Source organism: Heterodontus francisci, chromosome 29 (assembly GCF_036365525.1).
Source record: "Heterodontus francisci isolate sHetFra1 chromosome 29, sHetFra1.hap1, whole genome shotgun sequence".
Taxonomy (NCBI): domain Eukaryota; kingdom Metazoa; phylum Chordata; class Chondrichthyes; order Heterodontiformes; family Heterodontidae; genus Heterodontus; species Heterodontus francisci.
Genome location: NC_090399.1, coordinates 63,202,260 through 63,214,152, shown reverse-complemented (window position 1 = coordinate 63,214,152; position 11,893 = coordinate 63,202,260). Strand labels below are relative to the sequence as shown.

The 11,893-nt window shown below is 43.3% G+C and overlaps 1 protein-coding gene across 1 annotated transcript; it reads right to left on the bottom strand.

Annotated features, from left to right (window-relative positions):
- Positions 1–902: 902 nt before the first annotated feature.
- Positions 903–11,611, bottom strand: LOC137345884 (probable G-protein coupled receptor 139). The gene is made up of 3 exons (XM_068009128.1): positions 11,518–11,611; positions 11,276–11,428; positions 903–1,813 (listed from the first exon to the last, which is right to left on the bottom strand). The coding sequence occupies exons 1-3, from the start codon at positions 11,609–11,611 to the stop codon at positions 903–905; spliced, it is 1,158 nt and encodes a 385-aa protein (XP_067865229.1).
- Positions 11,612–11,893: the final 282 nt, after the last annotated feature.

Sequence of the window (11,893 nt, the reverse complement as noted above, 5' to 3'; positions counted from 1 at the left end):
AGGCAGTGGGGTTGTTGGGGCCCCTACACAGGTGTAGGATGGTGCCGGTGGGAGGAGGGGATGCAAGGGGGAGGGGTAGAGGGAGGGGGTGGGGGGGTTGCAGGGGAAGGGGGTGCGGGGTGAAGATGGTGCGAGGGGGGGCGGGCTGGGACGGGGGTTGTGAGGGGGTGAGCTGAGAGGGTGGAGCAGGGAAGGGGACGGGGGTGGGGGGGTGGAAGGGGGGTAAAGGGGTGGGAGTGGGGGGGAATCTGGTGCAGGTAATAAGCCATTTCCTCAGTGCCCACCATCGACGTCCGGAAAGCTCATCCACGTCCTTCGGGAGGTGAAGCAGACTTAGAGGCGATTACATTTGCTAAGGGTTTTTTTTTTGCAGTGGTTTAAATAAAGGCATGCAGCATTGCCGACAGTGCGCTGCAGATGCTCTCCGAGCCATCTCCCGCGGGCGCTTTGAAGTTGTGGCCGGGGGGTGGGGGGGGGGGGGGGCGGGGGGGCGTTCGTGGATTTTTTGGGTGTTCGGGGCACCTTTTCTCAGGACTTCTCTCGGGTCCCGCAGCTCCTTCTTCACCTCAATGGACTTACCGCATGCCGTGGCTGCAGACACTCTGGACTGTGAAGACAGCAGGATCGGAGATTGAAGTATCGGCAGCTGTGCTCGTCAGTTTCATCCGGATCAATTTCATTGAGAAAACAAAGAGAAAACAAAAACCTCTATTATCATCTGGATAATGTCACCGTTTCTACCTCGGTCACAGACTCCTACATTGAAAAACACAGTCTTTGTCTGATATTGTCCAACATTATAACTGGAGCAGAGTGGGCCAGAGATGGAGTCAGCAGAAGACACAAAGAACACAGGATATGATATGAGATGTGATTCAGCTTCAATTCTGGGAATTCCTCTGTTATTTTCTTTGTTTCAATAATGTAAGTATTATCCTCAGTGGATATTTCATCCCATTCTTCAGCTCCTCTCTGAATTTAGTCTGGATCACTGCATAAATACACGTGTTTGTGCAGCAGCTCAAAAGCAGGAGCATGTAGCTGGTATAGTCTGCGATTGTCATCGGGTCATTGAAACCTGTTGAATAATATTGGTTTGTAATTTGTATTAATAGGAAAACTATCACATACGTCATCCATAACAGTATGAAGTTTCCGGATATAGCGAACAGTAAAATGATAGATTTTCTTCTGCTCTCCATCTCCGGATCACTGTGATCCACGGCATTCCTGGTGCCCCTCAACCTCCTGCGGACTCTACTGGCCACTAAAATGTGTCCAATGGTCAGAGCATTGAGCAGTAATATCAGGAATGTTGGGAGCAGTGGGGTGAGACAGCGGTCAATCCAGCTAAATGCTACCCATGCAGTTAATGTGTAATACTGCAGCTTTTGATGGCAGCCCCAGGGTATGTTGTCGATTGTAATGTAGGGTTCAAATGTAAAGTACCAGGGAATGTTTTTAAAACAGAACAGCAGACACACAGTTCCTATAACTACAGCTGCCGTTTTCTCGGTGCAATATTTAGTCCTCAGCTTCTGGCAACAAATAGTAACAAAACGATCAAAAGTGAAAGCGACTGTTAACCAGACAGAAATATCAGTGGCTGCACGAACCAGGACGGTGTGGAAAGAGCACACAGGGGTGAGAAACAGGAAGGTAGTCGGGAAATAATAATCATTAATCCGATTTAACACCACGTCAGTGATAGTGACCAATAGATCCGCTGCTGCCATGGCGACCAGGTAGTGAGTGATACATCTGGAGAGACTGCACTTTCCCCGGGACAGGATCACAATCGTCATCACATTTACTGCAAAACACAAACGAACAGAAAAAAAAGGATCATCCATTAGGATACAAGGAATGATTCAGGTCCACAGTGTTTAGTATGAAATGTCCTTTACTGCAGGATCATGGGATGGGAACTGGAGTTTACTGCTGCTGGAATTGTGTAATTGAAAAGATTTTGATATGAAATTGCAATGTAATGTATACAGTGTGGAGTAAATAAATTTAAAGAGATACCTTTAGCAAATAACATCGAACGAACCAAGTAGACTTTGTGTGGAATTTGCTCAGAGCTGCTCCCGTTCCACTGTAACATCATCGGACGTGCAGTGGAGAACGGAAGAGCTCGGGGTAAATTTCCAGCCATTGAACTGCTACAAGTAAGTTAACAGTGAGATAATAAACTATAAATAATTGCAAGAAGTAACAGTCCAGTGAAAGAACAAATGAACTAATCAAAAGAAAACATAAAAAAATTAATTGAAAATAAGTAATAAATGGTCAATAATAAATTGGAAGATAAATGATCTAGTAGGGAATCGTGAGAATGAAACCGGCCCAAAATGTGGTAAATGCTAAACGAGGACTGCCAAGAAATTAGATTAAACGGCGGGGTTTGGATCCGTGAACAGCAGAGGAGAGTAGATACCTGGTGAGGGAAATGGCCTAGAGTTGCCAGGTTATATTTTCAGACTAGCGGTAATGAGTAAAGACCGGTGAAAAACAGCTGCCAAACAACATATTACATGGTGAATTGCTGTGGATCAACTCGACCAAATAACAGAAGTTTCTGTTTACAAACCACCGGATGAACATTTCAGATGTTCAGCCGATTTCCCCTCTCTGGAAATTCATCGGCGATTTAAACAACACAATCCCATCTGAATAAAATCCAACAATGGCCGCAAAGTGAAGTTGAGATGTGAGCAGCAACACAACAATATTTCATCCGTTGATCCTCGGAACAGAAGAACTTTCCAAAGTAGACGATAGAAGAAGGACGACAATCCAGACCAGGATGTTGTCACCTCTGATATTGCAGGAAACCTCAGAGGGAGATGGTGGTGGCGATACCAGGATGGCTGCAAAGATCAGTGCAAGTGAGACCAGAGGTTTCAGGTAAAACCAGATACCTACCGAGAGTCACCTTCAGAGATAATGAGTAAGAAGGTGTTCCCTCTGAATTGGCCGAATCGCTCTGTAATATTAAACCGGTACATCAGCAATATTGAGAATCCATCTCCCTGGTGTGAAAGACTGTCCTGAAGTCCATCCCAGAGGATCGGGGCAATATATAAACCTGAGCTCCAGAACAAACAATCAACAATATAAGAGATATTCCGAATAGTTTGACTGGGATCCTTGGGATCTGCAGGATATTGTGTCCTTCAACAGTTTAACAATTTGATATAGAAAGAGGGTAAGCCGGAATGTGAGAGAGAGAGAGAATACAACATGTACCAGAGACATTTCTGCACTGAAGAGACATCCTGAGCAGCTGGTGTCGAAATAATTAACTGTATTCCTCTAGAACTGACTTTGATAATAAACTCTTCGGTGTAAATTCTATCACAGGCGTTTCAGAGTGTATAAGCTTAATTTAATTCAGTGTTTGTGTGTGTGTGGTTGGGTGAGGAGTGAGTGGGACGGGTACCTTTGACACAGAAATGTCGTGGGAAAGTTCTAAGAAAAATGACTGTAGTAATCCGGAATCAGAGATGGTGTGTTGCTTCCCAGTCACTGCGAGAGATGGAGGTGAGGCATTTTCTTGAACCGTTGCAGTCCGTGTGGTGAGACTGCTCCCAATACGTTTTAGTTTCGTTCGTAACTTATTTATCTAAAATATTCTGCCATAAACATTGATCAATCATGCCACCTGTTCGTTATTCAAATAGTCATTGATTTAACAATTGTACCAGTTATTCAATGATTTATTCATTATAGTCCCCGTCTTACTTAGAGTGACAGTTTAAGGAGTCGTGACTCTGAATTAACAATGAATCTAATTATAAAACGATTACAATCATTTATACTTGTTTCTGTTTGTAAATGTTATGCAATGACTGGAAACAAAGCAAACAATGTCCATCGCTCACAGAATCCAACCACCAATGTCGCCTGTTAAATCTAAAAATGTCATTATAACTGTTCCTTAATGCTTATCGTTTCCCAACTCTCGATTCCTTCAGCCTCAGCGTTCATTGTTCGTGTCATATCCGAAATATAAACATTATAATGTATTTTTCAACTGACATACAAAATTATCATATAGTTTAGCGAGGATACATCTTTACTGAAGTTGGTGCACGATTGAAGCTTTGAATATGATGTTTGACCAGTGTGGTTTCAGGAAATAATTGGCAATACAACAATGTTACCAGCGACCTCAGCACAGAGTTCCTTGAACTTCGCAGTAATACCTAGCTCTGGTAAGTTTCACACACAGTGTCAATATGGGCCTTCACCTTCTGTCGGGAGGTGGTCACTTTGACTTCCGAGTGCACAATTAAATGTGAATTTGCACACAAAGCCCCACAAAATAATAATCTGTTTCGTGATATTCGTTTAGGAGTACTTTGTTCGAAAGAGTACGATAGGAAAGACATCACATCCGGTGGCGCAAATTGTGAGTCAAAAAGTACTGATTTGGAAGCTACAGAGTTTGTGAATTTGAGGTTCATATAAAACAGCCTAGGAGTGTCTGTTATTCAACTGTGCAGCATGGCATTAGTACTTCTTGAACTATCAACCTGGACTTTCAAAAGGGTCTCGAAACCACATCCTCCTGACTCAGAGAGGAGAGGGGAACCACTGAACCACGGCTGTTGCAGTGAAGGGCGATGGAGATAAAGTGACCAGAGAATGTCCACAGGAGAACATTCAGCAAAGGCCCGTGTCGCTGCTGCAGATTAACTGGAACTACTTCATAATCTCATCATATCCCATTCTGTGAATGCTGTTCACATTCTGAAATAAAACCGTAACAGCCCGAGACTATTAATGTAGAAAACCATTGGTGTGTTAGCTGGAGTTTGAAAGAACATTGTCCTATCAATAAATATATCCCAAATGGAAAATGGAGGAACGGCAGTGCATGATATTCTCGTAATTTCCGTAACAGACCTGAAATTAGCAAAATAATCACTTCAAAACGAACAGAGTAAATGAACAGAGAGAGCATTCATCGAGGGAGAGATGGATTTAGACCATCGGTAATACTTCAGAGAGACTTACTGGGAACTCGAAACTCAGTAAGAATAACATCAGAAACCATTTGTCCCGATAGAGGTTTCAGTTACACTGATTCCAGTCTTGCGATTAATGTTTCACTCATTTCAGAAGTTCTGATGATCTGGTGATTAACGCAGAGGAATATAAGAACACAAGAGGAGGTTATTCAGCCCCACAAGCCTTTCCCAACACTCCATTAGACCCTGGCTAATCTGTGCCTTAACTCCATTCATGTCTTGTTTCCATCGTCCTTTATATTCTTACCTTAAAAATCTATCAATCTCAGTCTTTAAAATGTAATTGAGCAAGCAGTAACAGGCTTTAAAGAGAACGAACTCCAGATTTCCGCTATTCCTTCCGTGAAAAATTCTGCTTTCATTCTTAAATGGCATAATTCTAATTTTAAGATTATTTTCCCTTGTTTTCGATTACACGGCGCCAGGAAACAGTTTACTTCCATCTACCCTTCAAATCATATTATCAATTTAAATACTTGGACTGTGTCACCCATCAAAATTCCGAACACAAGGGAACACGGGCTAAGTTTATGGATCCTGTCCTCTGAATTTGATCCTTTCAGCCCTGGTATCAGTCTGTTGAATCTGGGCTGAAACCCCCAGGCCACCCCGCCCCAACGCCAATACATCTTCCCAGTGGGGCGCTGCCCCACTGAATGCAGTACTCCAGCGGGGGTCTGACCAAGACTCTGTACAACTGCATCTCATGCACAGTTTATCATTCATACATCCGAAAGATAAAGGAAAGTAACATTACATTAACATGCATCACCGATCTCTGTCTCCCAGCTCGCAACCGGTTCCGAAGAAGGGTCACTGACCCAAAACGTTAACTCTGCTTCTCTTTTCACAGATGCTGCCAGACCTGCTGAATGGTTCCAGCATTTCTTGTTTTTATCCCCGATAATCTTTCACCCCTTGCTTATCAGCTTAAGAATCAATCTACCTCTGCCTTAAAAATATTCAAAGATTCTGCTTCCACCATATTTGGAGGAAGAGATTTCCAAAGACTCACTACCCTGTGATGGAAAAATAAAATCCTCATCTTCGTCTTAAATGGATGACCACTTATTTTTAAACAGTGATCCCAAGTTCTAGATTCTCCCACAAGAGGAAACATTCTTTCCACATTCACCCTGTCAAGACCCCTCAGGGTTTATGTTTCAATCAAGCTGCCTGTTACTCTTCTAAACTCCAGCAGATACAAGCCTAAACTGTCCAAGCTTTCCTCAGAAGACGACCTGCCCACTCCATTAGTCTAGGAAACCGGCTCCGAACTGCTTCCAACGCACTTACATCCTTCCTCAAAAAAGGAGACAAATAATGTACACAGTATTCCAGATGTGGTCTCACCAATGACATGTATAACTGAATCATTACCTCCTTATCTTTGTATTCAATTTCCCTCGCAATAAACGGTAACATTCCATTTGCTTTCCTAATGATTTGCTGTACATGCATACTAACCTTTTGTGATTCATGCATTAGGACACCCAGATCCCTCTACATCTTACAGCTTTGCAACCTTTCACCATTTAGATAATAGTTAATACACGTGCACAAGATGACATTGCATGAAGATAACAATTTGGGGTTTTCTACAACAAAACTTCTGTTCATAGCGCGCGTTTATGGTAACTAAATGTGCCAAAGTGCTTCACAGGAGCATTATGAAGCAGACTGTGACACAGAACCACATAAAGAGATATGAGGTCAGATGGGGAGACAGTGGTACAGTAGTCATGTCACTGAACTAGTAATGTAGATACCCAGGCTGATGCCCTAGATGCGGGTTCAAATCCTATCACAACAGCTGGTAGAACACAAATTCTATTAATTAACAAATCTTGAATTGAAAGTTAGTCTAAGTAATGGTGCTATGAAACTATCATTGATTGTTGTCAAACCCATGTGGTTCACTCATGTCCTACAGGGAAGAAAATCTGCTTTCCTGATGTGATCTGGCCTACATGTGACTTCAGACCCACAGCAATGTGGTTGACTCTTAACTGCCCTCTGAAGTGACCTAGGAAGCCATTCAGTTGTCAAGGGCAATGAGGGATGGGTAATGATGCCAGCGATGTCCATATCCATGAAAGAAGTAAAAAAAATACCAAAAACTTGGTCAAAGTAGTAGTTTTTAAGGAGTTTCTTAAAATACAGCGAGGTAGCGAGGCTGACAGTGTAGAGAGGAGATTTTGCGGGATATTATAAGCATATTATGATCCCAGTAAGCAGATCATATGCAGAAAGTGGCGGAATGGGAGGAACATAGAACATAGAACATAAAACATTACAGCGCAGTACAGGCCCTTCGGCCCTCGATGTTGCGCCGACCTGTGAAACCATCTGACCTACACTATTCCATTTTCATCCATATGTCTATCCAATGATCACTTAAATGCCCTTAAAGTTGGCGAGTCTACTACTGTTGCAGGCAGGGCGTTCCACGCCCCTACTACTCTCTGAGTAAAGAAACTACCTCTGACATCTGTCCTATATCTATCACCCCTCAACTTAAAGCTATGTCCCCTCGTGTTTACCATCACCATCCGAGGAAAAAGACTCTCACTATCCACCCTATCTAACCCTCTGATTATCTTATATGTCTCTATTAAGTCACCTCTCCTCCTCCTTCTCTCCAACGAAAACAACCTCAAGTCCCTCAGCCTTTCCTCGTAGGACCTTCCCTCCATACCAGGCAACATCCCAGTAAATCTCCTCTGCACCCTTTCCAAAGCTTCCACATCCTTCCTATAATGCGGTGACCAGAACTGCACGCAACACTCCAGGTGCGGCCGCACCAGAGTTCTGTACAGCTGCAGCATGACCTTGTGGCTCCGAAACTCGATCCCCCTACTAATAAAAGCTAACACACCATATGCCTTCTTAACAGCCCTATTAACCTGGGGGGCAACTTTCAGGGATTTATGTACCTGGACACCAAGATCTCTCTGCTCATCTACACTACCAAGAATCTTCCCATTAGCCCAGTATTCTGCATTCCTGTTACTCCTTCCAAAGTGAATCACCTCGCACTTTTCCGCATTAAACTCCATTTGCCATCTCTCAGCCCAGCTCTGCAGCCTATCTATGTCCCTCTGTAACCTATAACATCCTTCGGCCCTATCCACAACTCCACCGACCTTCGTGTCATCCGCAAATTTACTAACCCACCCTTCTACACCCTCTTCCAGGTCATTTATAAAAATGACAAACAGCAGTGGCCCCAAAACAGATCCTTGCGGTACACCACTAGTAACTAAACTCCAGGATGAACATTTGCCATCAACCACCACCCTCTGTCTTCTTTCAGCTAGCCAATTTCTGAACCAAAGCACTAAATCACCTTCAATCCCATACTTCCGTATTTTCTGCAATAGCCTACCGTGGGGAACCTTATCAAACGCCTTACTGAAATCCATATACACCACATCCACGGCTTTACCCTCATCCACCTGTTTGGTCACCTTCTCGAAAAACTCAATAAGGTTTGTGAGGCACGACCTACCCTTCACAAAACCGTGCTGACTATCGCTAATGAACTTATTCTTTTCAAGATGATTATAAATCCTATCTCTTATAACCTTTTCCAACATTTTACCCACAACCAAAGTAAGGCTCACAGGTCTATAATCACCAGGGCTGTCTCTACTCCCCTTCTTGAACAAGGGGACAACATTTGCTATCCTCCAGTCTTCCAGCACTATTCCTGTCGACAATGACGACATAAAGATCAAGGACAAAGGCTCTGCAATCTCCTCCCTGGCTTCCCAGAGAATCCTAGGATAAATCCCATCTGGCCCAGGGGACTTATCTATTTTCACACTTTCCAAAATTGCTAACACCTCCTCCTTGTGAACCTCAATCCCATCTAGCCGAGTAGTCTGTATCTCAGTATTCTCCTCGACAACATTTTCTTTCTCTACTGTAATAGACGTGATATCTACTGACGTGATATATAGTTAAACTCTGATCTTGAATTAGAAACAGCAAAACAAATACTTCAGAAGAAACACAGCAATTTGAAGAATACGCAAAACGAGCGGTGATACAGTTAAACCCTGCATAAAATAAATAAGTTTAGAATCCGTAACCAGGAACACAAAGAATCGCTTGGTCAAATGGATGCACAATAAATTAAACTTCATTTATCTATGAGAAATAATTATGAATATTGCTGCGGGACACCGAGATCTAACTGACCCCGTGAGCGGATACATTCAGAGAAACCCTTCGAAATACAGGAGTGAATCTTCCAATGGGAGCATTGGGCTGCATTGACCCTGAGGTTAGTGAGAGTCAGTGAGACAGTGAGACAACTCACTTCACTCTTCTCTTCCTGTGTAACATCTTTAAATAGGCTCAGCAGAATTTCAAAAAACAACAGCCGGAGCATTGGAGTTTAATGTCGGTCACATTTCTTCAAAAATAAATCTGTAAAGGTTCAGTGTCCTCTGGAGATGGGGACTCGTTCCACTGATTGTGAGATTTTACTTTCACACCTCAAGTGGGGAATTTGAGTCCGTGGTACAGTAAGGGTTAAACTGCACCATTTTCACACACTGGGCTCTGTCACATTAAACTGTAAAAGTGAGGGAGAAGAAAGTAACAGCGACATAGATTACAGGGCGATATAATGGAAGTGTTTAAAGTTATGGAAGAGTGGGAGAAGGTCGATGGAAGAACATGGTTTCGAAAAAATGAGACAGTGAACACCGGGATTTGTTCAGTCCCATTATTCAGATATTCTCACTGTTCTCGGTCTGTTTCCACAATGTGTTGGATCTTATTCCTGATGATAACAATCCACTCCGAGTGTGGATTTGTGCTCCGTGAAGGAACACAGACTCTCCCTCTGATCTTCTCTCCTGTCCGGTTACCAGCCTGTTCTCAGTTACCTCTTCTCCCACCGAGCGGGTATTCTGTTCCCTTCAGCCGGTGGGAGGCAGCTGGTTTCTGTCCCAGACCTTCCTGCAGGTGGGGCAGGGAATTCAATGCAGCGAAAGAGTGACTGCAACACTGCAGCGGGAGGCAGCAGAGCTGAAAGATTAAATGGAAGATATTTGGAACAGAAAGCAGGAGAAATTTCTTCACAAAGAGAGTTAGGAAACGGTGCAGTTCAGTTCCAGGATTAGGGGTTGAGGCAGAAACTATATCCAGATACAGAGTAGATTGAACAGGTGGATGGAGGAAGAGGTGGTGAAGGTTTAGGGGGACAGGGTGTGGAAATATGATTAGGATATCTTCTATGTACAAGAATCTGGAGTTAAATTACATGGTATTTGAGAGGACCAGTGATTTGACTGGGTGGACGGACATGCTCAGAGTGCAGCGTTTTTGTATCAAACTGCGAGCGTGAGATTGGTCAAATCCGGATGGTGAAAGCTGAAACGAGTTTCTCAACTGGGGCAACGCAGGACCGTTTCACAGAGTCCCGCTGCAGTGTTTAAATCACTCTTTCACTGTGTTGAATTCCCTGCCCCACCTGCAGGAAGGTCTGGGACAGAAACCAGCTGCCTCCCACCGGCTGAAGGGAACAGAATACCCGCTCGGTGGGAGAAGAGGTAACTGAGAACAGGCTGGTAACCGGCCAGGAGAGAAGATTAGAGGGAGAGTCTGTGTTCCTTCACGGAGAACAAATCCACACTCGGAGTGGATTGTGATCATCAGGAATAAGATCCAACACATTGTGGAAACAGACCGAGAACAGTGAGAATATCTGAATAATGGGACTGAACAAATCCCGGTGCTGACTGTCCGTACTCACAAGTATATATCTGTCAGCAGATCTGTCCCCAGCAGAAATCAGAGGGGGAGAAACTGGGGCATTTTATAAAACAGTGAAGGAAGAGTAAAAGTTATTGCTTGTCAGATATTACTGACTGTTACTGGAATGAAGGAGAGGAGAGTGAGTCTGTTGGGCAACGGAAAAATTAAACTGAAATAATCCGTTTTATCACGCACTGAACGCATTCTCAGTTCAGACGGAACCAGTTTGAAGATGTTAAATGAAGAAAATAATCTGCAGGCTTTGATGGAGATTTAAAAGAACATTTTAACGTCAACAAATAATCTGTAATGAGTAGAGGAGAGTGGAAAATACAAGGAATGAGGTTCTGCTTTTGGATTGGCGTGAGAATAAAAAACAGTGAAAAGGAACAGTTACCGAGATAAGAGCAGGAATACAGTTAACCTCTACTTTATACATTTAGTGACTGAATATAATCACTTACCTGGGATTCCAATTGCTGCTATAATCGGATAGTAAATCATTCCTGTCTGGACAAGCGGTGGTAACATTTTAAATGGATAAAAGCTGTATGGAACTCTCATTCTGTCTGAGAAGTGATGGTGACTCTTGCCGCTGGACACGGAACTCCAACTAACTGTGGGATGAGAGATTAAGAGAAATCCCATATTTATAATTGAGAGACACCTCCCGTGAGATCCTGAAGCAGGGGAGCATTGACATTACTTCCAGTCATTTGAACAAGCAGCCAACTCCCTTCACTGTAATAAAAGCAAAATACTGCAGATTTGGGCTGCTCTCGTTTTACGCAAACAGACATTGTAATTGTTTGTTTTTAAAGAAACAGCCCAAAATCGGAATTACATTTTGTCCGCATTTCTATCTAACAACATACTGAATGCCTGGCCCTGACTGCATCACTTCTGTGCGTTAAACAAAAGCAGCTTTGGTTTCTGTTGTTATGTGAATCCGTTCATCTTTGTCGATGCACCCACCATGTGAATTCTCAAACTGATTTTAAGGTTTTGCACCAGCTCGGCGATGGAAACTTATCCGTTTTTTCAAGCGGGTAGAGGAGCAGTAACTGAATTAGAAAGTTATG

Coding starts and splice junctions, on each gene's coding strand:
- LOC137345884 (XM_068009128.1), bottom strand. CDS start 11,611: ATGTCTGTTTGCGTAAAACGAGAGCAGCCCAAATCTGCAGTATTTTGC. Junction 11,429..11,517: donor GCTTGTTCAAATGACTGGAA/GTAATGTCAATG, acceptor CTCATCCCACAG/TTAGTTGGAGTTCCGTGTCC. Junction 1,814..11,275: donor AGCAGCAATTGGAATCCCAG/GTAAGTGATTAT, acceptor TGTGTTTTGCAG/TAAATGTGATGACGATTGTG.